This window comes from Aulonocara sp. 'chitande type north' Nkhata Bay, linkage group LG7 (assembly GCF_057382095.1).
Source record: "Aulonocara sp. 'chitande type north' Nkhata Bay isolate Kocher_YH1m ecotype deep benthic linkage group LG7, A_spYH_male_GT1.1, whole genome shotgun sequence".
Lineage (NCBI taxonomy): Eukaryota > Metazoa > Chordata > Actinopteri > Cichliformes > Cichlidae > Aulonocara > Aulonocara sp. 'chitande type north' Nkhata Bay.
In genome coordinates this window covers 67,968,635-67,994,551 of record NC_141350.1, presented here as the reverse complement: position 1 = coordinate 67,994,551, position 25,917 = coordinate 67,968,635, and the positions used below count along the sequence as shown (strand labels likewise).

At 44.3% G+C, this 25,917-nt stretch overlaps 2 protein-coding genes and 1 long non-coding RNA gene across 4 annotated transcripts; 1 reads left to right on the top strand and 2 right to left on the bottom strand.

Moving 5' to 3' along the window:
* Positions 1–909: 909 nt before the first annotated feature.
* Positions 910–3,448, bottom strand: LOC147326812 (uncharacterized). 2 transcript variants are annotated; one of them, XR_015130630.1, is made up of 4 exons: positions 3,133–3,448; positions 2,038–2,152; positions 1,692–1,955; positions 910–1,347 (listed from the first exon to the last, which is right to left on the bottom strand). It is a non-coding gene; the product is annotated as an uncharacterized LOC147326812 (long non-coding RNA). The 2 variants fall into 2 exon arrangements; XR_015130629.1 differs by having other exon boundaries at positions 910–1,955.
* Positions 3,449–5,020: 1,572 nt separating this feature from the next.
* Positions 5,021–9,367, bottom strand: LOC147326811 (uncharacterized). The gene is made up of 4 exons (XM_086297804.1): positions 9,132–9,367; positions 8,625–9,041; positions 7,379–8,489; positions 5,021–5,079 (listed from the first exon to the last, which is right to left on the bottom strand). The coding sequence occupies exons 1-4, from the start codon at positions 9,342–9,344 to the stop codon at positions 5,021–5,023; spliced, it is 1,800 nt and encodes a 599-aa protein (XP_086153930.1). The 5' UTR covers positions 9,345–9,367.
* Positions 9,368–22,109: 12,742 nt separating this feature from the next.
* LOC147326810 (transmembrane emp24 domain-containing protein 6-like) lies at positions 22,110–25,484 on the top strand. Its single transcript, XM_086302161.1, has 4 exons — positions 22,110–22,535; positions 22,760–22,886; positions 24,678–24,850; positions 25,087–25,484. Exons 1-4 carry the CDS (start codon positions 22,110–22,112, stop codon positions 25,318–25,320), a joined length of 960 nt encoding a protein of 319 aa, XP_086158287.1. The 3' UTR covers positions 25,321–25,484.
* The last annotated feature ends 433 nt before the right edge of the window (positions 25,485–25,917 follow it).

Sequence of the window (25,917 nt, the reverse complement as noted above, 5' to 3'; positions counted from 1 at the left end):
TTTGATTCTTCTTGTAATTTGGTTTAAAACAACAACAACAACAACAACAACAAAAAAACCTACAATTTTCATGTGCTGAGTTTACAATGAAAGTAATTTTACCTAAAGTGTCAATAACAGGGAATTTAAAATTGTTATAATGGGTCAATTGGCCAAAAGTTGCCATGATAGATAATATGATGCTTAGTGTATATATTTTTTATGTATTTAAGAAGCTGAAGTTGAACACTATAAACGCTAAAAACAAAATCTAGACCGTTGGGAAGTTTAATTCCATTTGCATTAACACAGCAAAAATGGTCAAAAATAGAAAAGTGAGGTGGCTACAAATGGCCAGCATAGAGCCCAGAGGGTTAATGTGTAAAATGTATAAAAATATTATTGATTACAAGGTAATTGTCAGGGCTCTGTGTGCGGGCAGGTGGAGAATGTGGATCCAAGTGCAGAACTCAAATACTAACTTGAAACTCAAAACCACAGCTTTATTGCTGGCACCAATAAAACAGGAACCAAACATGAAACCACTAACTGGAACACACAGGCAGGATCTGAGGGTACGACGCAACAGGGAGCACAGGAAAACACAGGGCTTACATACACAGGGGAGTAATTAGGAAATGGGCAACAGGAGGGAGACACAGCTGGGAGAAAATAGGCTAATGAGACAGGAGAAAGGTAAAACTGAACACATTGACATGAGACATGAACTTTCAGAATAAAACAGGAAACTAACAGACACAGAGAACCAGACAGGACACTGAACTTGGCAGGCAGACTCACGAGCAGACACAATGGACAGACAGAGGGAACACAGGCAGGCATGAAACAAACACACTAACACATAGCAAACCTAAACAAAAGACAAGGCAGAATAAACAAGAATATAAAGAAACACACAACACCGAGTCCTCAGACTCAGGACCACGACAGTAATACATTACTGTTAATAGCAACAAGCTTTTTATTTTGAAGTATGGACATGGAAACAAGTGAACAACATTTTGAAATAATTTTAATTGGATTTTGTACACTGAAAAAAAAAATAACAAGACATAAAGAAACCAAACAGCCAGTGCCTTCATCTGTCCGTTACATGTCAAACATCGCATTGACCCGTAGTCAGCACATGCTTTTAAAAAGAGCTCCATGTCCTCTGCAAACTGAAAAACAAAGAGGAAGAAGTCCCTTGTTCCAGTGTCTCCTTCCTCCGACATGTCTCTTAACCCTCTGCTGGTCCTCTTTATTTAAGGACAGATATTTTGGCATTGTTACGTGTCCACAGAAAAGTGCCTTATTTTGAACAACCTGCTGCACAGCAGGAGGCAGATCTTCCACAACTGCTGGCTCCTGTGTCGGGCAAACGGGGATATAAACTTAGCTATTCTCTGATGCAGGACAGTTATTTTAACAGTGAGTCAAGTCTCACTAACCATGTAATTACACTAGTGTTTAAAGTGAACACTGGCCTGACTGACTTCCTGGAACTTGTGCTTTTATTAGTCTGAAAATGGGCACATGTTGTGCTTCCTCTCTGTGCAAGAAGCTTAACAGAAAATGTTGATATTGTTAATGTGTCTAAACCTTGACACAACATAGTGCAGAAGTCAAAATATAAATTCAATATGAAACATATTTAACAACTTTCAAAAGATTCAAGACTCCATTGCTCTAAAATGAAACAGAATACTTACTACGGTATAATCAAATGGTGCATCCAGTGCCACTGTCACGACGTACAAGGTGGACTCATGCGCAGGACTCCGGGGATGATGTACACAAGAGAATTTATTACAGAACAATGTCCAATGAGTGTATAAACACAGATACGGGGCAGTGCTATGTACAAAAGGTGAGGGGGGCAGGGCTCCGGGGAAGATCCAGGGGAACACGCTCGTCTCTCTCCACACAATCCAGACACGAATCCACTCGCACACCAGGAAAACAGTCCAGGGAATCTGTACACAAAGAGACGCTTGTTAAATGCTGAACACACACTGCATGGGAAAATACTTGCTGGGGCGCTCGACTTTCACTGACGCAATTCTCACAACGATCCAGCGAAGAACAGCCGTTGCTTCCCGTCTTAAATACCACACTGATGAGGCACAGGTGTTTCTTCCTCCGAGGGCGTGAACCCATAATGAGTTCAGCCCTGGTGAGAGAGAGAGAGAGAGAGGGGGAGACAGCTGATCAGCGACCAGTTGAACCCCCACAAAAAACACAAATTTCATTGTTTTGAAGCTTAAATTAAGTTTGTATGAATCTCAAGAAACAGAAGAGAAAAATAACAATTAGCATGAAGCTCCCACAGTCAGTTCCAAAGTCTTGGTCTGGAAAATCCTGTATTACATTGAAAATAAAGACTCATTAATAAAATCCCTTCAAAAAAGACTGGCATAATTAATGTCACCATACACTCAAACTACCTGCAAGTCAAAGCTATTTTCACTGACCACTGCCCGGGAGAGAAGTTAACAGCATCATGACGGGGGTCAAATGTTAATTGCTAATAGCACCAACTTTAAGCCTGAGGACACGACCTCGACGCAAAATGAAAAAGTACAGTCACGTGCTCACAGTTGGTCAGTGTGTTACACACAGCAGTTTCAGCTTTATTTTCAGGTTGGCATAATTTATAAACTAACATTTAATGTTAGTGTTTTATGTTAAACTAGAACATTGTGAAGAGCCTACTTATGTCTGAAACAGCTAAAGACAGCATCACTGACTTGATCAGAGTGTGAAGATGAGACAAAGAATCAAATGGTGATGCATCAGGCTGATATAGTTTATAAGCATGTGAATGCACTCTATGTGTGAACACTCGAGATCAACAGAACATGATGCACTTAACCTGGAACGCTGAACAGGTTCCTGAAAACTGGAACAAACCAAAAGTGCTTATAAACATGTGACCTCATGGCCACTCATGCCTTTGTGTTTATTGGGTCAAGAAAGAGGATTTCTCTTTTACGTGGCTTCAGTACCTAAAAGACAGTTACTCATGACTTCAAACTTTGTCATTGCGAGTGATCATAAACAGACTTTTGAACACGTGTCACAAAAGTTTGACTACATCTCAGACACAGCAAATTTCTAACAGTTTGTATGTGTCAAAAAACTAAGACTTACACGCCGCTGGAAATGTTGCAGGCTTTGCACAGGTTTCTCATCACTCCAAGCTGAAGTAATTAGGGCAAACTGTACATGGAACGACCCCAGAGCTTTATGTCACGTATTCTGGAAACTACAAAGCAATGTTACCTTTAGCTTGGTGAGTTCGTCAAACAGACGGTCTTCTGTGACACTGCTAAGCTGCTAAGAACTGAAAATGGATTCTTCACACTACCTACAGAAAACGGTATGCTTTGACTTACAGTCTAAATTACTTTAAAACACTGAATAACTGTAAATAAGTTTTTGCAATCACTCACTTGGAAAAACCCCACGGCTTATCATTTCCAGGTGAACAGAGTTCCACAAACCTTCACTGTCATGCTCAGCATCAAAGTCTTCAGGGGGGGGGCTTTGAGGTCACTCACTACAATAAATGGACTCATTAGGAACATGCACGTAACATACTCCATGAACTATAAACACAAATGTGCATAACACTTACCTACCAAGCTGAACACCCCTTTTCTGTGTAAGTCCATGACTACCACAGGGGGGTGAAATCCACAGTTTATGCAGGTCTACATGTGATCTGTGTCAGTCACAGCCTCAAAATGGCAATAAGCATGAAATACGGTACGGATTGAGTCAATGATCCTTTACATGGTTCTGTAATATAATACAATATAATAACAATAGGGCGAAGAAGACTGTGATTAGGCACCAACACAACATTTTCATACACACAAAAGCATTTTTAAAGAAATCTTCAGGTGAATCTTCTGTGGTTTTGGTTACCTGGGGTGTTTGTACTCTTCTGTTTCATGGTTCATGTTCCTATGTTCTGTGTCCCCCAGTCTGTGTTAAGGTTGTGGGTTATGTCATTACATGTATGTGCTTCCTGTTTTACTTTGAAGATCCGTGTCTGATCTCAGTATGTTCAGTTTACTTTTCCCCTGTCTCGTCAGGTCAGATTACTCCCAGCTGTGCCCTCCTTTTGTGTCTCATTCCCTCGTTATCCTTCTGTGTATTTAAACCTCGTGTCTGCCTCTGTTAATAGGATTTGTGCTAAATATAGTATTTCTGCTAAATTAAAGTATTTCTACAAAATCATAGTATTCCTGCTAAATCATAGCATTTCTGCTACTTTAAAATTTTTGTGCTAAATACCGTATTTCTGCTGAAACATACTATTTCTGCTTAATTATAGTGTTTTTATTAAATTATTCTATTTCTGTTACACTTTATAGGATTTGTGCTAAATATAGTATTTCTACTTAATACAGTATTTCTGCTAAATCATGGAATTTCTGCTACTTTAAAATTTTTGTGCTAAATACCGTATTTCTGCTAAATCATACTATTTCTGCTTAATTATAGTGTTTCTGTTAAATTATACTATTTCTGTTACTTTATAGGATTTGTGCTAAATATAGTATTTCTGCTAAATTAAAGTATTTCGACCAAATCATAGCATTTCTGCTACTTTTATATTTTTGTGCTTAATACCGTATTTCTGCTAAATCATACTACTTCTGCGTAATTATAGTTTCTGCCAAATCATAGCATTTCAGCTACTTTATAGGATTTTTGCTAAATATAGCATTTCTGCTAAATCATAGAATTTCTGCTATTTTTTAATTTTTGTGCTAAATACCGTATTTCTGCTAAATTATACTATTTCTGTTACTTTGTAGGATTTGTGCTAAATATAGTATTTCTGCTTAATTATAGTGTTTCTGCTAAATCATAGTATTTCTGCTACTTTAAAGGATTTGTGCTAAATACCGTATTTCTGCTAAATCATAGTATTTCAACCAAATCATAGTATTTCTGCCAAATAATAGTATTTCTGCTAAGTTATTACGTTTGTCTTAAGTCACAAAATTTTTCCTAACATTTTATGTTAACGCTCCATGTCATGACTTTGCAGACAGCCTGTGTCTCTTTCTGTGTGAGCACTGACTGAGCAAGGGATGCAGCTGCATTGACAGGAACAACTACACAGCCTGATGAAGCAGACAGAAGCAGCAGCTCTGATTGGTGGATTCAAATTGAGCAAATCCAGGCTGTTTGACTGCCATAGATACAGCTGAAAACATAAAGCTGAAAATAGCTGAAGAAGCTGAAGTCAGTATTTGAAAAAGTTTTTGAACTTCTAATAACTTTACAGAAGCACCTCTTTGTGTGTGTGTGTTTATAATTTTGTGTTTCTGCCGGGTGTTCTTTCTTGTTTTTCTAAAGTTTGTGCCACTTTGCCTTAGTAGCGCAACAAGTAATTTTGAGTGAATTTTACCTTTGGTTAGCTTTTCCAGCTGGGAATATTGATTTTCCAATATTCCTGCTAAGTTACTTCTTTCCTACTCTATGAGGACTGGCACATTCAAATCGACATCTCAGGGCCTGCACGACTTCCCAGGAGCCAATCGTTTGTGAGGGCAGTATTGTGGAAATGACACAGTCTTCACCAGTGGGGATAGTTACAAAGCTTTCTTCGTTATGAATTAGTGATACATGTTTTTATTGAACATTTGAAGATAAAAAATAAAAAAAAACTCTTGTAGAGGACATGAAGTCAGAGATAGAAACGACAAGGAGCAGGTGCATCTAGTACAGGTAGAGCTGCTGCAAAAACCCACTGAGCCCAGCAGCCAGCGTAACAAATTCTGGATTTTTGGCTTTTAGTTAGCAGTTAGCATTAGCAGCACATGCTGCGCACTGTGACTCACAGACATGGTCCCAGGTCAGCCCTGACTTTGTGTTACACTAATCCTAAAGTAGTAATGGTATTTCTAACCACTGATATACCACAACTTTATCCTTTCAACAGCTTCTGAAAGTTAGGGGACCTAGTGTTGCAGCCCCTGGCCAGTGTTGCCAACTCCTCGGTTAGGAAAATCGCTATTGGCTTTCCTAAAAGTCTCTAGAAGTTGCTAAAAGACACCATCGCCTAATTTTTCCACGTTGTAGGTGAGAAAAAAAAAGAAGAGACATAAAGTGAGTAAAAAATGCCCTAAATGCATTTAGAAGTGACTTAGAACTACAAATTAAATTTTTTTTAGTGATTATTGGTTTTTATTTGGGTTTTTTTTTATGTCACAATTCCATCCCTACTCCTTCATCTGTGTTGGACCGGCAAAAGTGACCCGAAATAGGCACTCTGGTGGAGTTACTTTGTGTGTGTGTGTGTTTTTAAACCTTGTGATCCACAAAACAACATAAGAGTAAAGGAAGAATTGACTGTGTTACAGTCAGTGTGGGAGCAGCGGCTTCGCTCATGCGCGGTTCATTTGCAGTTTGGACGCACAGGTGGGAACTAGTGATGGGATTTCCGGCTCTTTTTAGAGAACCGGCTTTTTCGGCTCGGCTCACTAAAAAGAGCCGGCTCTTTTGGCTCCCAACCGGCTCTTCAGGTTGTTTTGTTGCTTTAAATAATTTATTATTAACAATAATATAAAATTATGCACAAAAGGAATTACTAATGGTAAACAAAAAAGTGGTTTTATTTATATATGTTTATATATGTCACGGTCCGGGGCAGCGGCCGTGTGGAAAGTGGAAGGAGGACCCAAAATGCAGCACTTATTCAGATGTGAGGGTGATTTATTGTTAATAACAAACACAAAGTGGAGATGGCAAAACAGAACTAAGGACGAAACTAAACTGGGATAAACTACACAGAGGAGTGGCAAACCTGAACATGAAGGGAGAACAGCAGGGAGAACACGCAGAGGATTACACCAGGTAGGAACACAGACGACGCGACGAGGAGCAGAGGAAATCACACGCTATAAATACACAAAGAGACACTGGGAAATCACACACAGATGGGGGAAACAGCTGGACCTGATTAACCTGACGAGACAGGGGAACACTAACACCAGGGACCAACAGAGGGAGCACAAACCCAGAACCCAGTGTCTAAAATCCCAAACACAAACCATCCCAAAACAGCCATGAATAATAATGAAAGTAATAACAATAAGTACATAAACATAAAGTCACTGAGTCATGGTCGCAGGACCATGACAGTACCCCCCCCTCAAGGGCTGGCCCCCGACAGCCACAGAAACACACCACCAGATCCGGGCGGGCGGCAGGGGGCCCAGGACGGAGGGACCGGACCACGACCACGGACGGAGGCCCCAGAGTCCCAAAACAAAGATGAACACAAAACCCACAGGGGAGCAGAGTCCAAAGCACAGTTCAGGAGGCCGTCCACGAAGAAGGCAGCGGCGGCGTGTAAAGAGTTCAGGAGGCCGGCCGTGCGGAAGGCAACGGCGGCGCGTAAAGAGTTCAGGAGGCCGGCCGTGCGGAAGGCAACGGCGGCGCGTAAAGAGTTCAGGAGGCCGGCCGTGCGGAAGGCAGCGGCGGCCACACAGGCGATGGCGGTCCGGGGGCCGGCCGTGCGGAAGGCAACGGCGGCCACTCAGGCGATGGCAGTCCGGGGGCCGGCCGTGCGGAAGGCAACGGCGGCCAGTCAGGCGACGGCGCTCGGCCAGTAGCCTAGCCAGCGGTCCAGAAAACGGCCGTTTAGCTCCAGACCCAAACGAGGCTGGGCCAGGCGAGGCTGAGGGCACGGAAGCCGGGACCGCAGCAGGCGGAGATGATGATGCAGACACAAAGGCTGGACCAGACGAGGATGCAGACACGAAGGCTGGACCAGGCGAGGATGCAGACACGGAGGCTGGACCAGGCGAGGATGCAGACATGGAGGCTGGACCAGACGAAGACGAAGATGAGGCTGGACCAGACGAAGATGAAGCCGGACCAGACGAAGATGAAGCCGGACCAGACGAAGATGAAGCTGCAGCTGAAGCTGGGCCAGGTGAGGATGAAGCTGGACCAGAATCAGGCGAGGATGAAACCGGGCCAGGCGTGGATGAAACCGGGCCAGGCGTGGATGAAACCGGGCCAGGCGAGGATGAAGCTGGACCAGAATCAGGCGTGGATGAAGCCGGACCAGGCGATGATGAAGCTGTAGCTGAAGCTGGGCCAGGTGAGGATGAAGCTGGACCAGAATCAGGCGAGGCTGAAGCCAAGGATGAAGCCGGACCAGGCGTGGATGAAACTGGACCAGGCGTGGATGAAGCTGGACCAGGCGTGGATGAAGCCAGGCCAGGCGATGATGAAGCTGTAGCTGAAGCTGGGCCAGGTGAGGATGAAGCTGGACCAGAATCAGGCGAGGCTGAAGCGTCAGGCTGAGGCGTGGCAGTAGCAGGTGGTAGCGCTGCAGGTGATGGTACTGCAGGAGGCGGCGCTGCAGCCACAGGTGGAGAAGCAGCCGCAGGTGGAGAAGCAGCCACAGGTGGCCGGACGGGATCCTCGGGCCCCCCAGCCGACGTGGCAGCAGGTGTGGCATGAGGCTGGACGAGCTCCTCGGGCCCCCCAGCTGAAGAAGCAGGAGGCCGGACGGGCTCCTCGGGCCCCCCAGCCGACGTGGCAGTCAGTGTGGCATGAGGCTGGACGGGCTCCTCGGGCCCCCCAGCAGGCGAAGCAGGATGCTGGACGGGCTCCTCGGGCCCCCCAGCGAAAACAGCCGCAGAACCAGTGGGCACCGCAGCCCCCGGCACACACGAAACAAGACCAGTAGGCACGCGGGCCTCCGGCACACATGAAACAAAACCAGTAGGCACGCGGGCCTCTGGCACATGTGAAACAAAACCAGTAGGCACGTGGGCCTCTGGCACACATAAGGAGGGCTGCAGCTGCGCAGAGCACTGACCCTGCTCAGGCAGTGACAGCCCGGTGCAGTTCACAGCTGGCATCTTGGCCACCAGGGGTCCAGAGTAAGCTGAGGGTAGTAACCCCGCCTCTGGGGAAGCCCCAGTAACAGTCACTAATGTTGCCAGCTGTTGAGGAACAGGTCCGTAATGTAACAGTTCATCTCCCTGCCTAGAAACAGCGGTGGAAAAACAGTGTGAAAACTGTGATTCAGCTATTACCGGAACCGTGGGTTGTAGCGATGCTAGCGGTGATGGTGGTGGCTGAGTGGCTAACTGGAGCGGCGGCAGAACAGGCAATTGCGCCCCCAGGGAGGCTAACGGCTGAGCTACTGACTGGGGAGCTTGTGGCCGAGCACTGAACTGAGCCGGAGAATGGCGATAAAGTCCTGGCTCAGAAGGGGTGGCAGAGACACAGTCTGTTAGTCTTGCAGAGGGTCTGTACACGCCCACTTGGGAAGGATCAGTCACCACAAAGGTGGGTAAGCGATCCATACAGTCTCCCATCCCGCTCTGAATAGCCCCAGAAAACAAAGTCCCGGAAACTGGGGAAGCCAGAACATGTCGCTCGCTCACCGCCTCGGGCTGCTCGAAAGTAAAAGCAGACGGGGGGTGAAGTCCGAGGTCCAAAAGGAGGAACTCCCGCTCCCACGAACAAAGCGAGCCCAGAAGCCATGGGAGACCGGTCACCAGACGCTGTAGCCGCCTCTCTAGAGCGCGCTGGGACGTGCCACCCGGGCTTTCCAGCCACAGGTCGATCAGCTCCTGTGTGGCATCGATGAGATTTTCCCGTAGGTCCCTGGATGGATTAAGCGCTGCTGGGTCCATGTTGTGGTCGTGTCGTACTGTCACGGTCCGGGGCAGCGGCCGTGTGGAAAGTGGAAGGAGGACCCAAAATGCAGCACTTATTCAGATGTGAGGGTGATTTATTGTTAATAACAAACACAAAGTGGAGATGGCAAAACAGAACTAAGGACGAAACTAAACTGGGATAAACTACACAGAGGAGTGGCAAACCTGAACATGAAGGGAGAACAGCAGGGAGAACACGCAGAGGATTACACCAGGTAGGAACACAGACGACGCGACGAGGAGCAGAGGAAATCACACGCTATAAATACACAAAGAGACACTGGGAAATCACACACAGATGGGGGAAACAGCTGGACCTGATTAACCTGACGAGACAGGGGAACACTAACACCAGGGACCAACAGAGGGAGCACAAACCCAGAACCCAGTGTCTAAAATCCCAAACACAAACCATCCCAAAACAGCCATGAATAATAATGAAAGTAATAACAATAAGTACATAAACATAAAGTCACTGAGTCATGGTCGCAGGACCATGACAATATATAAATATATGTGGTGGCCCCTAGAGACAAAACACGTACAAACTCCAAAACACATTTTTAGCGTTAACTGAACTTCCAAAACAGAGCTACCTAGATCAGTTAAATTACACAATTGAAAGCATATGTGTATTGTTTGTGTATTTATACACAAGCACTCATTCAGATAATTTAAAACAAATGTTCATTTACCTGTTACTACCACACACCAAATCTGGTCGTTGGTACTTCCTGGCTTGTGTAGCCTCTAGGTAACAAAAGTTCAACACTGCGCACGAGCATCCTGGAGCACTTCTGTTGTCTTTTGTACGTGTTTTTAGTTTTTACGTGCTTCTGAGTTTTTCTGTGTTTTGGAGTTTGTACGTGCTATGGAGTTTTTACGTTTTTTCGAGTTTTTCCGTGTTTTGGAGTTTGTACATGCTTTGTCTCTAGGGGCCACCGTAAATATACTTTTATTTATTCACTCCACATAAAATGTAATAAATAAATCATATAATACAAAAACCAACATTTCAACTTTTAACTATTTAAATTTTCAGCTTTTTCCTTTTACAAATTTAAAGTGAAACAACACAATATAATTAAATATAAATTAAAATATGAAAACAAAAAGAACATTCACCTTCTCTGTCATATGGGCCCGCATGAATAAACTTTCTGAATCCTTTATCATCTGCAACTGAAAATAGTTGTGGATGATTAGTATTAGTGATGTGCGGATTGATCCTGAAATATCGATTCCTCCGATACCAGTCATTTATGTTGTAGAATCGATTCTCACATTAAAATATCGATATTTTAGTAATTTAGGGTTAATTTGTAGTTTATCATTAACAGCAACGTAGTGGAAAGAAACTATAACATTCGGATTGTCTACATTCAAAGGATCTACTTGCTCTTCCGCCTTTCATAGTCATGTGCGAAATACGGCTGTATAAATGTCTCGCAGCCCCTTGGCGCGCGCACTCACAACAATGGCTGAGCCTAATTGTGCGGACGTATTTTACCTCCACAAACAGCTGAGACGTGGTTTGGATACATGTGGCAAAAAAGTGCTCCACGAGTGAGGTGTTGTGGCTATACTTTCCCAACCTTGAAACCTCAGAATTAGGGAGACAATCAAAAGGGCACATTTTACAGTGTTTATTTATCGGATAAAATACGTTAAATGTCACCATCACCGAAACAGCGGGGGTGTCCAAATTCAGAGGCTGCTTCCACCTGAGGACCCGCCCTTCGCGGTCTAAAGAAAGCCAGGTAGTACGTCACGAGTTCCCTCGGTGGAGTGAAACTCTGCCGTCTGTTCCTTGCTATCTAAAATATAACCGGGCGCTGACGTAAACTCTCGACCGTCTCACACTTTCTTTAATTAGTTTTCTGTTTGATGTTTATTCAGCTGTGTGAAAACCCCGGAGGAACCCACCCGAGGGATTAATAAAGTTTAATTTAATCTAATCTAATAACTTTAATCTCAGCCAAACCGATTTATTCACGAACAAATAAAACACTGAAAAAGCCAAACAATAACATTTTTAAGTTATCAAAGTGACTTATATATCATGTTTAACCCGAGTAGTGAAAGACCGCGGGGGTTTGAAGACGATGTGTCGGCTCAGATATTTGAAGTTTACACAGCTACATTCTCACCTGAAAATATGTCAAAAGTTGTTTTTTTCTTTTTGCGACCCAGAAAGAGAAATAAGAGTAATATTAAAACTAAGTAGCTGCCGCCATTGTTGGAAACTGGAATTGGCTCGGCGGCGCTATGAATTCTGCAATATGGTTTTTCAATTTTGTTGTCCAGGTGGAAATTCGGGAGAATGGTGGCTCCGGGATTCTCCCGGAAAAATCGAGAGGGTTGGCATGTATGGTTGTGGCAATATCACTAACCTTGTCAAACACCTCAGAGTAAATCATATCACAGAATATGACGAGTGTATGTTGATACGAACTGAAGAGGAGGACAGGACAGGTGCTGCTAGGGCGAGACAGACGTCTCTCATGGAGTCCTTTAGTGCTGCAGGCAGGCAAGGTGTTCAAATAGCGCACAACTTCAGTTTTTTTATTTCTATATGATGAGCTCTGCATTATTAAGTGATAAGAACAAGTAATCTGATGTCCTGTAATCATTATGACGCTATAATTTGAGATACAATAAATAAAATACGCTGTTTCCGGGCCGGCTAATAATAACGGTGACATTTAACCAGGGCCGTGCAGAGAGGTTTAAAGGGGCGGTGCTCAAAGTTAAAAAGGGGCACATTGAACCAGGCTGAATAACAACAACACACATTCATCAAGAATCTAATATGGGCAACAAGGCAAAGCAAACGTAGCCGATGCTTTACCTGATGGGTACAATGTTGCTGTTGAGGGTGCTGTGGATAGTGCTGGAGGGCAGGGCTGTGTTGATCTGAGACTGTAAACATTAAAAAGTCCATAGGAGAGATGGTAGCTGTGTCATGAGATAATAACAAAATGCAAAGATTGGTGACAGCGCTTGGAACCATAAGGCAACAAAAAACTGTGAGAAATAATTTAGGCTCTTCCTGTGAATCACTCTTTGCTTCTCTTCTTCCTTCCTTCCATCATTTCATATATCACTCTCCACTTGCTGTCTATCTGAGAACAAGGCACAACTTGCTATTGCAATAAACTATAATCTAATTATCCACACCTATGGACCCCAGAAAAGGAGGATGCTCTGAGGGACTGTTATGACACCACAGACTGGGATGTGCTCCTGAGCCCACATGGTGAGGACATAGAGGGGGCGACACACTGTCTTACAGACTACCTCAACTTTTGTGTGGACACGGTCGCCCCTGCTAAGACGGTACGGTGTTATCCTAATAACAAACCGTGGGTAACACAGGAAGTCAAAGCTGTCCTCAACATGAAGAAGAAGGCTTTCAGGAGCAAAGTGAAGGAGGAGATGAAGGCAGCACAGTGGGAGGTGAAACGCTGCCTGAGGGAAGCAAAGGACACCTACAGGAGGAAGGTGGAGCAGAAGTTGGAGAGGAACAATATGAGGGAGGTCTGGAATGGTGTGAAAACCATCACAGGCCACAACACCAAGAAAAGCACAGTGGGGGGGACTGTGGAGAAGGCAAACGAACTCAACAACTTCAACAGGTTTGACCAGCCCACAACCCCCCCACCCTCACCTTCACTACAGAGTCCAATCCCCACTCTCCTGCCTCCCTCGCTTCCCCCCCTTCCTGACACCATGACACCCCCCTCCTCCAATCCCTCTCTCAGCAGCAAGACATCTCCCCCCCTCCCCTCTGCCCAAACATCTCCCAGTGTCACAGTGGATCAGGTCAGGAGACAACTGAGGAAGCTTCGCCCCAGAAAGGCAGCAGGCCCAGACAAGGTGTGTCCTAGGATGCTAAAGGCGTGTGCTGCTGAACTTGGGGAGCCGCTACAACGAGTCTTCAACCTCAGTCTGCGACTGGGGAGAGTGCCCGCCCTATGGAAGACATCCTGCATCGTCCCGGTCCCTAAAAGGAACCGGCCCAATGAGCTGAATGACTTCCGACCGGTGGCACTGACGTCACATCTTATGAAGACTCTAGAGCGGCTCTTCCTCAACCTCCTCCGACCACAGGTACAACATGCCCAGGACCCACTACAGTTTGCATACAAGGCGGGTGTCAGAGTGGAGGATGCCATCCTGTACCTCCTACACAGAGCCCACTCACACCTGGATGGGGGAAAAGGCACGGTCAGGATCCTGTTTCTTGACTTTTCCAGTGCCTTTAATACCATCCGGCCCTGTATGCTTCAGGAAAAACTGAACAGGATGGAGGTGGACCCCTGCCTGGTGGCCTGGATCTCCGACTACCTCACCGACAGACCACAGTACGTCAGGCTGAAGGACATCACGTCTGACACTGTGGTCAGCAGCACAGGAGCACCACAGGGACCTGTGCTGTCCCCTCTTCTCTTCACCCTGTACACCTCTGACTTCTGCTACAACTCTGAATTATGCCACATTCAGAAGTTTGCAGACGACACAGCCATCATGGGGTGTATCTGGGATGATCAGGAAGAGGAGTACAGAAGTCTGGTGAGGAACTTTGTCGCATGGAGTCACACAAACCACCTGCAACTCAACACCTCAAAGACTAAGGAACTGGTTGTGGACTTCGGGAGGTCCAGAGAAGGTCCACTGCCGGTTCAGATAGAGGGGGAGGAGGTGGAGGTGGTCAACAAGTACAAGTACCTCGGGCTGTGGGTGGACAATAAACTGGACTGGTCATGCAACACAGAGCACCTGTATAAAAAAGCCCAAAGCCGACTGTACTTCCTCAGGAGGCTGAGGTCTTTTAACATCTGCAGGAAGCTCCTGAGGATGTTTTACCAGTCGGTGGCTGCTGGAGTACTTTTCTATGCTGTGGTGTGCTGGGGGAGCAGCACAGCAAAGAAGGACTCATCCAGGCTGGAGAAACTGATCAGGAGGGCTAGCTCTGTGGTCGGCATGAAGCTGGACACTCTGGTGACAGTGGCAGAGAAAAGGACATTAAAGAAACTGATGGACATTATGGACAATGCTGGGCATCCTCTGTACACGGCCATTAACAACCAGAAGAGTCTGTTCAGTGACAGGTTGCTTCTCCCAAAGACAAGAACTAACAGACTTAAAAACTCCTTTGTCCCACACGCCATCAGACTGTTTAACTCCTCTCTGGAGGGGAGAGGGAGGGGAAACAGGAGGACAAAGGAGGGAACAACTAAGCTGTAGTGCCTCTTCACCTCACTGTGCAATACCTTTTGTGCAATACTTTTGTAAATAGTCAACGGTGCAATAGACTCAATACTTGAAATGTGCAATTCACTTGTATTTTTATTTTTATTCCTATTTATTATATTTATCCCCTTCGTATATTTTATTTATATTGTCTCTGTATTTATATGTGTGTGTGTGTGTGTGTGTATAACTCTGTAACTTCTGTCGGTGCTGTGCTTTTTTGGAAATCGAATTTCCCAGAGGAACCCACCCGAGGGATTAATAAAGTTCTATCTAATCTAATCTAATCTAATCTAATCTAACAACTCCAGCACTTAATCTAAAATAAAATGATGACAGAAAAATGTTATAGCACTGCCTTTAGTAGCCTCACACAGCTCTACTGTTTCCTCCTCATGTCCTTACCAGGCATGTCTGGACAATGTTATATCATGAGTAATATTTTTTTTAAAAGTCCATCTAAATAAAACACACACATGCACGCACACACAATGACATTTTAGACCTTCTTCAGAATACTGTATATACTATGGGCATCATGGTGCTGATCCAGAATCCTTACATTATTATTTATTACTAGAGCTACAATAATAAAGCAATGAGGAGGGGGAAGTAATAAATATGAAATAATGTATTTATGATGAGGGCAGCACGGTGGCACGGTGGTTAGCACTGTTGCCGCACAGCAAGAAGGTCCTGAGTTCAATTCCAACATCAGGCCGGGGTCTTTCTGTGTGGAGTTTGCATGTTCTCCCCGTGTTTGCGTGGGTTCTCTCCGGGTACTCCGGCTTCCTCCCACCGTCCAAAGACATGCAGCTTGAGGGGATAGGTTAATTGGATAATCCAAATTGTCACTAGGTGTGAATGTGCGAGTGAATGGTTGTTTGTCCCTGTGTGTCGGCCCTGCGACAGACTGGCGACCTGTCCAGGGTGTACCCCGCCTCTCGCCCTATGACAGCTGGGATAGGCTCCAGCGCCCCCCGCGACCCTGAAAAGGATAAGCGGAAGCGAAAGGATGGATGGATGGTATTTATGATGATTCCATTTGTTTCACTATCCACTCTGTGCAGGGGCAAAGCTTATTACATTTTTAAACTGTAGAGATACAATCATTTTACTGCTGTAAAATCCCAATTTTGTCTTATTTAAAATATAAATCTAATATAATCTGCTTCTTAATGCATGTTCTTTAAAATACAGCGTGTGTTTTAATATATTGTAATAATGCATAATTATGTGGACATGCATATTAGATCGTTTTTTAGTGAAATATAATCCCTCCAGAAAGGCAGGAAAAGCCCGGAAACTTACTTTAAAACTAAACATGTTCCCTAAAACGGTGACAGAGCTACAGACCCATGACAGCCTTACACAGGTAGCCAGCAGCTGTGACCAGCACTACCTGTGCAGTTAATAAAAGGACAGGTAATGTTTGTCGCGCTGTTGCACGCACAGCACGATCATTTGTTTCAGTTCGTCAGTTGCAACAAGACAGCTTACCAACGTGTACGTAATAAGCTGATACTCCTGGGTGCTACACACTACAGTGTACGCTGTACACCTACTTACTGGTTTTGTCGCATCAGTCTGTGTCTCTGAGTTAACTTGTGTTTCTCCTACAGCTCCGGACCACTAAAAATGCGCGTGCTCTTTGTGAGCTCGTTCCCGGCTCGTAACCAGCGCGTTCTGCCGTCAAGGGCGATCATTGGTTAAATGTGATCATGTGACTGATGCAAGCCAGATCCTTTTATTTAGCAAAACTGTGATTAATAGTTAAATATTATTGTTGAGGGGCACAGACAGGACTCCGCACGCACACACACATTAAAAATAATAATAATAATTTTTTTTAAAAAGTTGCCTCAACAAAAGGGCTCTTTGGGCACCCATCAGGAAAGGGGCGGGTGCTCAAGCCCCTCTAGCCCCCCTCCCCCCCCCCCTCTGCACGTGCCTGCATTTAACGTATTTTATCCGATAAATAAACACTGTTTAATGTATTTATCATCACAACGGCTCTTTTAAGAGCCACCCACAAACCTCTAAAGAGTGTTCCTGTTTTTTTTTAATTTTTCTTAATAAATTTAGCTCTACTGCAAAATAAACTAACCTCTTTTTACTCTCTTAAGTAACTTGTCTTCACTATGTTCCTATATACAGTGTGGTGCAAAAGTTTGGGCAACCTTATTAATAGTCATTATTTTCCTTTATGAATCGCTGTTACAGTAAAAAAATGTCACTTGCATATATCATATAGGAGACACACGCATTGATATACACTAAATATTTATTTCATGTCTCTTTTTTTGTGTTGCCAATTTATGCACCTGCTTGATTTAGTTTAAACAGTTATTGCACACTTTCTGTAAATCCAGTGAACTTCATTTCACTTCTCAAATATCACTGTGTGTGTCTCCTATATGATATATTTAACTGACAATTTTTATTGTGACAACCAATGATTTGGGTGCAGCAGCAGGAGTGGAGGGACCAGGGACTGGGGAGCCAGGAGAAGCAACAGGGGAGGACTCTGCTGCATGATTACTTGACTCTATCAAGACAATATTAAATGTTAACAGGTTGAAGACAATAATCACTACTACTTTTCAAATAATGACTTCAGCTTCTTCAGCTGTTTTCAGCAGACAGCTTCAGCTTTAAAGCATCCACACAGCATTTTTGCAGGAAATGCAAATTTTTCTAGTTATAATTATGATATTTAATAAACACACACTGTATTTTAAAGAACATACATTAAGAAACCAATTGTATTAAATTTTTATTTCAAATATATTTCATTATATTTTCTGTCATCATTTTATTATAGATTAAGTGCAAGAGTTGTTAAGTGTGGATACGCAGCCCTGCCCTCCTGCACTATCAGCAGTGGGAGCAGCAGAAACCCCTCAACAGCAACATTTTACCCCATCAGGTAAAACATAGGCTATGTTTGCTTTGCCTTATTGCCACCTCACAACAGTGATATAGTATGATGCAATCCCATATTAGATACTTGATGAATGTGTGTTGTTGTTATTCAGCCTGGTTCAATGTGCCCCTTTTTAACTTGAGCACCCGCCCCTTTAAACATCTCTGCATGGCCCTGACCAGGAGGGGAGAGAGACACACAAACAACGAGCGCTCCCGTCCATTATTAAGCGGGAAGAAAACGCACGACTCAGTGAAGAAAACGCACGACTCAGTGAAATGTGCATAGACTTCAGTCACAATGTCACACGACACATTCAAGAAAACACACAACTCGGTCGAGAAAACGCAGAACTCAGTCAAAACTACATACAACTCAGTCAAAACTACACACAATTGAGGCAAGAGATGGCAGAAGTCAGACAAACTGTGGAAAATCTTCAGCGCCCAGCGGTACGGGAACAAGAGACAACAGAAAGAGAATCGCCTGGTTCGTGGGGTGTAAACCTACTTAAAGTAGGTTTAACTGTTGCCGGATGTGTCATTGCGTTTCCTGCAGCTTTCTGGGTCGCCTCTAAGCTTTTCGGCTGAAGCGAATGTCCCGCTCTGTGGATGGCTTGCGTGTGCTTGCATGCACACGTCCCATCGACAATTGTGGATTGTGGTCCACATCCACAATGACAGCTCTACTGTCATTGTGGATGTGGACCAGTTACCCTTTAAAAACAGTAATGATCTTTTCCAGCCACAGTCCACCTTCATCCTGGCGTTGTTCCCGCTGGTGCAGGGTCCGCTCCTCAGCAAAGGTTTCTCCGTTTGGTTCTGTCCAAGGCGTCCTCGGGTGACGCGTTGATGGTCTTAATGTCTTCCCTGATTTTGTCCATCCACCGTTTTTTCGGTCTGCCTCGAGGCCGGCGTCCGTCTGGGTCGATCCTTAATAGTCGTTTTTGCTGAGTTCTCATTGCTTCGAATCACGTGTCCATACCACCTCAGGCGGGATTCGAGCATCTTTTGAACTCGAGCCACAGTCCACCGACCTGTCATAAATATGCTGTGCTCTCCTTTATGTTTGATTTAATTTTGCCCCTCACCCCCCAACCAGTCATGGCAGAAGACCGCCCCTCCCTGAGCCTGGTTCTGCCAGAGGTTTCTTCCTGTTAAAAGGGAGTTTTTCCTCTCCACCGTTGCCAGAGTGCTTGCTCATAGGGGATCATTTGATTGTTGGGGCTGAATTTTTGGATTTCATTTAATTGGCTTGAACTGAAAAACCTAAAAATTCAGGTGAGGGCTTCACATAGTGGAGAGCACTACATTTGCTAACTGCTCTTTGTTTATTTGTAGATTTTGTAGTTCTTCCTACTACAAAAACTACAAATGAAAACAAGGCAGTTAGCAGCAAATGAAAATAAATAAAACACATTTAAAAAAATCTGCTACTGCTCTGTGTGTTTACTTCAGTGAACACTTGTATGTTTTTGTGTTAGAAGATTGTCGATTGTCCAAAATGTCCTACACCTTGATGTTGGTGGGGTTCCAGAGGCACCAGCAGCTTCAAATATGTGTTTGCTGCTTTGTAATGGCCTTTTAGCAGCTGCTCTCTTAATGGGATGTATTTGTCCTGCAGAAACCTTCCTCGTTGTGCCTTTATCTGCACGAACCCGTGTGTGCTCTGACTCAGCCACAGATCTCCTAACGTTGCGGTGATCACGATTAAGTTTTCATGAAATATCTCAGGTTTTCACTACGTGTCCAAGGCATTTAGCTATTTCACACTTTTCAGCAGCAGAGAGATCCTTTTATTTTTCCATATTGTTAACTGTCAGTTTGTTCATTTCCTCAGTGTTGGAGTGAAGCACAGCCGTTTCTAAAGTGTCTGCAGGCACTGACGTGTCCACAGACGTGTGGATTTGTGTGCTGCTGTGTTCACTTGTGTGTTTTTGTGCACTCAGGAGGACGGTACCTGTCTCGTCGTCATCTCGTAGACAAATATTTGACGACATCTAGAAGAGAAGTCTGAGTCGCCGTCCAAACGTCTGCCTGCAGCACAACCTCCGTCTCTCAGCGCTCGGCATGCACGCTGAATAAGAGCCCTCAGGTGAACTTCTCTCACCTGCATAAACACTTTGCATCGGTTTCTATTTTCGGCTGCAGGTCCATGAAGGCACTTTTGGAGGAATGTTATGGTCTGACCTTCATCCTTCAGCTCACTCTGAACTCTCTGAGCAGCTCTCTGGCGTCTCTGTGAGGACCTGCAGGAACACTTCTCCAGACATCTTGAAGGACATTCAAAGCTCTTCTGCCTTCTGTTGATGATGTTGATGACTCCACGCTGTTTATGTCCTGCTGAGCTTTGTGCTCTGGGACTGCCAGACCATGACTGATAGTGTTATTGTCTTATATCTCACGTCACTGCTTATATCTGAAGTTCTGCTGGCAGAAATGCCCTTCAGTCAGAAAGGTTGATGGTCAGGATGAACCTGGACACTTCTTTGCACACATGTGTGTCGTATCTTTTGCATGATAAGTACTGATAGAGACAGACGTGAGTCTGTATTTATATTTCTTGCAGCCTGTTAGCACTGTACCTCCTGCCTTTCCAAATGGCTCTTCTGTGTTTCTGTCTCATCGTTCTGCTGATGAACATTTGTCGCCCACCGTGATCTCAGCACGTCGTCCTGGTTCTGGACAGCAGACGTGTGTTGATCTGAGTCCTGTGATTTCCAGTAGTGATTTATTCCCAAGACCAAATCAAACCGTCCTCTGCTGCCGTGTTGTTGCACAATAAAAATGATGCAGCTGTCAGAAACGGTCCGGCCCTGGTTATTGTCTCAGATATGACGCTCGTCTTATCCTGTCGGCTTCTGTCGCTTTCCTTCATTTACTTCTTGTTATTTTCCTGAAATGTGCTCCAGAGTGACAAAAATATGTGCTGGAGTTTATGCTGCACTAAAACCTCTGTGACATCGATGCACTCACTGCTAACAGGAAAGCCAGAGGAGCAGATGCATCCCAGCAAAACACTGATGCAGCTTTTTCACATTAAACTGAAGTGATATCAGATACAGTCCTGATTAAAGCTTTAAGACCACTTGAAAAATGGCAAAAATCATATTTTGCATGGTTGGATCTAAATAAATGTTGTTACTAAGAGAATGTTTTATTCACAAATGCAGACATTTCAAAGCTAAACGACATGATTTTGAAAATGAGAAGTGATATGAAGTGTATGTTAATCACAGAATCATAATTCATACATGATTTCATTGATAGTTAATTATGTTTAACTGCTCAGCACTGATCAGGATATAACCAGGAATACGTTTAAGCTGTTTGATAGATCAGCAAAGATAATATAGACGAGCTTCACACAGAGTCTGTGTGTCTGCGTGTGTGTGTCTGTGTGTGTGTGGCAGCTCCAATTATAGAGCCAGCATTCCTCACTAGTTTGTCTCCTCTCCTTGCATCCTTGTTCCTGATGATGCCCCCCAGCAGACTGCAGCAGCACGCTTCCTGAAGCAGACTGAGTGCTGCAGATGACAAGTGACATTTCTTAAAGAGAGGCTCGACCCTTTTGAATTCTACTCTCTACCTGACAGTCCTGAATGTCTGACCATCAGTTTGTGCCCTGAAGTTCAAAAGCACTCCAGTTATGCAGCAGCACCACGATCAGCAGCACGTCCACCTCTCAATGAGTCCAAAAACAGATGAAGTGTTTGGAGTGCCCGAGTCAAAGTCTGGACTGAAATCAGACTGAGGTGCTTCAGCGTGACCTTAAATATGTGTCTGAATTCCAACAATCCTCCAAATAAGAGTGGACCAAGATTCCTCCACAGTGATGTGAAAGACTCACTGCAGGACCACAAACACGTGACTGCACTTCCTGCTGCAGAGGGTGGAACAACCAGTGATCAGGTTTAGGGGGCAGTTACTTTTGCACACAGGGCAGGTTTGGGGAAAGTTTTTCGCTTTATAAATGAAACCATCATTTAAACAATACTGTTTGTATTCTCTTTATGATCTTTGTCTAGAATGGAAACAAGTTTTATCATGTAAAACATCAATCAGACCATCTTCTCAGCACTACACCCACTCTCCTGTTGGCATATGTCTGCTGTTTCCTGTTCACCAGTGGATCAATGGATTCATGTAAATGTTGAAATGACGGCCATGAGAATAATCTAAATGTACATCCACCACATGGTCAAATATTACTGAACCGGTGGTCCAAACCTCCACAGGATGTCGGGATCTGTCTGTGGAAGTTTCAAGGTTCATTTGTTTGGATCACCTGGAGAGTTTCCCTCCTGCAGGGTTTTCCTCTCTATCAGCAGTGCTTCCATCTGTGCAGCCTGTCCAGTTTTCCCAGCAGAGGAGGAAACATTTCAGGGCTGGTTAATCATTTTTGATCTAACTGCAGCACAGACTCTACTCTCACCCTTCCATGTTTTAGACATGCTGTGCTGGATTCCCTGCTTCTTTCTGGGCTTTTTATTTTGGGGCTCAGCTCATGGGGTTCCCCAGACAAACGCCCGCCCCGACGTCACAGACCAGGAGCTGTTCTGGGGTTCTGACCAGTATGACTTTGCTATAGTGCTTCCTGCTGCTGGGTTGGAGTGTTTCTGGCACTTTGCTCACCGTGGAGAGAGATTTTACTTGAACTTCATGGTAAGAAGAAAACTCTGTGTCAAGCTAAGTGACGCCACCTGACATGTAGTCTGTTTTCCCACAAATGTCAGATTAGCATGGACACCAGCATCGGTACCATCTGTTGAAAAGAGCTCACAGTGGTAACATCAAACAGGATATTTTACACTGACAGAGCTGCTGCTGCTCGTTCCTGCAGTGTGTGGACGCTCTGTATGGTTTTTAACTCTGTATTGGTTTTGTAGGTCCAGTGGGTGATGGGAGTCGGCCATGACAGACACCTGTCTGTCACCGTCAACACTCCGAGTGATCTGTTGCTGTCTACTGTTGATGATGCGAAGGGCCAGATCAACTTTGAGGCTGCAGAATCAGGTAGCTGTCTGTCTGATGGATAGCTCTTCCATGCTGTTATTTCACTTCAGCTGAATGCGATGAACAGATTGTAGGAAATTATGTCTAGATATTCACTTTAACATTAAATGTTGATACAACACAAACTCTCGTAGAGGATGTAAAGTCAGAGAGATACATGTTTTAAAGGTGAGCAGCCAAATAATTATTAAAACACAAAAACACCTTGTTAGCGTTAGCTGGTAGATTAGCATTTGAGATTTCCATTGAGATTTCATCTTTTATTCTCATGATACAGGTCGTCCCACTGCATCTCACCCTGCAGGAGTTTTACAGAAATGTTCAATAAAATCTTCTAATTTTCATCATGTTTTTCTGTAATGGTGCCTGGGTGGTGCCAGTGTTTTAAGTTTGGACATTTTGTTAGTGTTTAGTTTTCCTGTGTCTGTTTCCTGTTTTATTATGATAGTCTTTTGTCCTGTGCTCGTTATGTGGAGTGTACTTCCTGTTTCTTTAGTTTCTTCCAGCCATGTTTTCACCTGTTTCTCATCCTGTCATTATTTATTTGTCTCTGCTCATTGTCACGTCATCGTCAATGCCTCGTGCGTGCACCCTGTAGATCAGCGGTCCCCAACCTTTTTTGCGCCACGGACCGGTTTATGCTCGACAATATTTTCACGGACCGGCCTTTAAGGTGTCATGGATAAATACAACAAAATAAAACTAGTACCGGTACCGAAAAAAAGAAAATTTATTCATAACACACGTGGAAAGACCCAGGAAAACCGAGTAAACGATAAAAACGATAACAAAATAACACTGAAAACCGATAAAAACCCTGAAAACCAGACATTTCACACCTGAGCCTCAACTCTCGCGGCCCGGTACCACACGACTCACGGACCGGTACCGGTCCGAGGCCCGGGGGTTGGGGACCGCTTCTGTAGATGTTATTAGTCTCATCATTGAGACTCAACTCTTCAGTCGGTTTCGGCACCGTTTTCTGAAGGTCCCACCACAGCTTCTCCGTCAGGCTGCGGTCTGGACTGGCTGGAGCATTGCACCACTTTGATTCTTTTTCTTTTGGAGGTTTGGCACTCTTCTTGGTATCATCGTCCTGTGGCTGATGGCCTCACATCTGACTCTAGAATACATTTGTATACAGAGGAGTTCATGGTTTACTGAGTCACTGCACGGAGCCCAGATCATCATCCCTCCACCACAGTGCTGACAGCTGGTCTGACATGTTTCGTTTTCTCCTTTATGGACAAACATGTCCACTTTGGTTTTGTCTGTCCAAAGGAACCTGAGCGTTGCTGCAATGTTCAGTTAAAGAGAAGAGGCTTCCTCCTGGTAACCCTTCCAAACAAGTCACACTTGTTCCGTCTGTTTCTATTTGTACTCTCATGAACTTTAACATTTAACATGAGGCCTGTAGAGTCTGAGAATGAGAATTCTTGGGGTTTTGCAGTTTTTCTGAGCGTTTGGATGGTCTTAGGTTGAATTTGCTGGAACATCCACTCCTGAGATGATTGTAGTATTGTGTTAACACACAACTGAATGCTGCAGACCAGCAAACTGCAAAAACGTCTGCATTTGCAAAGGTTCTCACATCTGCCGTTGGATACACCAATCAAATACAACTGATTTTAATTCCTATGGAAACATTAAGGATAAACTCAATTTTCACAGGATTCTGTGATACGTAATAGGTTTGCTTTAACTGGAAAACATTTTGTGTTTGCTGTGTTACTTTTAACTGTGCTATATGGAAAAAAAAAAAGAAAAACATCTTGACTTGTCTACTTCCAGGTTTCTATCAGATGTGCTTCAGCAACTTCCACAACCGTTTCGGCTCGATGCAGGTTTCCCTCAGCTTTGGTGTTTACTATGACACCTACCAAGATCCCTCAAAGAGCGAGGAGGAGGAGAAGAAGAAGGAGGAGATCAGCAAAGAGCTGAACAACACACTGAGCGTCATCGAGGTACACATAGCTACCTGCTGTTACAGTTGTTATAGTGTTGTGGTGTCTGTGGCAGTACTGACAGCAGTTGGTGAGCCAAAACAAGTCAAATGTATTTAAACTTCACACTTAAGTTCAAAGTGTTTCACAAAATGAATTAAAAACAGTAACTGGTAGCAGAGGCGGGATTGTTGGAGTTTGACACATCAAAAGTGAATAAACAGATTTTTATACCTGCGTCTGTTCTGCTGTGTCAGACTACGACCCACAAAGTGGAGACCTACGTCTTTCACATGTTCCGGCACTACGGCTTCAGTCGGATGAGAAAGAGCGTAGACTACTTCCTGCTGCAGTCCAACTCAAAGTACATCACCTGGTGGTCGATGGCCCTCAGCCTCCTCATCGTCACCTCTGGGTACCTGCAGCTACTCTTCCTCAAAAGCCTCTTTGTCAACAATACCGGCACAGAGGGCGAGAAGCCTCGATGCTGATAGACTAAAAATAAAAATGTCTGGATGTTTTGTGGAGGAAAGGCAGACACGAACAAATTGAAAAGCAGTGATGGTTCTTTCTCTTTGAATGAATAAATATTAGAAATAATCATGTTGAGACTTTGTGATGCTTTTCCAAACAGACTCGATCAGTTATCTTAACACGTTTTTTTTCACAATATACTGCATTGATACAGTTTGATAACAAATAAAAACAATAACATATATGTGATGGTGATTTTAAAAATATGTAAACATATTATACTGATAGCTACCAGTACTCTCCAGAAACCATTCATCAGCTGTTTGCAGAATCTACACGTTGGCATAGCAATGGGCGGTTGGCGAGGGGTTAAGGACCGGTCTCTAGGCCAGCATGACAGGGCAATAGCAGCTAATCACCAAGCACTTACAACGGGTTGGGAATGATTGGTGGTTCAATGGTTTCCTACAGGTCTCTGGGCCTTTGTGACACAATATGAGTAGACTGTGTTGCCAGTAGGTTATGGGGCTTCTGTGTTCACATCTGCTCTGTATGACATTAAACTCCAAGGACCAAATAAACTGCAAATTTGAGTGTTTCGAGCAGCCTGAGCT

Coding starts and splice junctions, on each gene's coding strand:
- LOC147326811 (XM_086297804.1), bottom strand. CDS start 9,344: ATGGGAGACTGTATGGATCGCTTACCCACCTTTGTGGTGACTGATCCT. Junction 9,042..9,131: donor CCCTGGGGGCGCAATTGCCT/GTTCTGCCGCCG, acceptor GCTGAATCACAG/TTTTCACACTGTTTTTCCAC. Junction 8,490..8,624: donor CTGGGGGGCCCGAGGAGCCC/GTCCAGCATCCT, acceptor GGGCCCGAGGAG/CTCGTCCAGCCTCATGCCAC.
- LOC147326810 (XM_086302161.1), top strand. CDS start 22,110: ATGTCGGGATCTGTCTGTGGAAGTTTCAAGGTTCATTTGTTTGGATCA. Junction 22,536..22,759: donor GATTTTACTTGAACTTCATG/GTAAGAAGAAAA, acceptor TTGGTTTTGTAG/GTCCAGTGGGTGATGGGAGT. Junction 24,851..25,086: donor ACACACTGAGCGTCATCGAG/GTACACATAGCT, acceptor CTGCTGTGTCAG/ACTACGACCCACAAAGTGGA.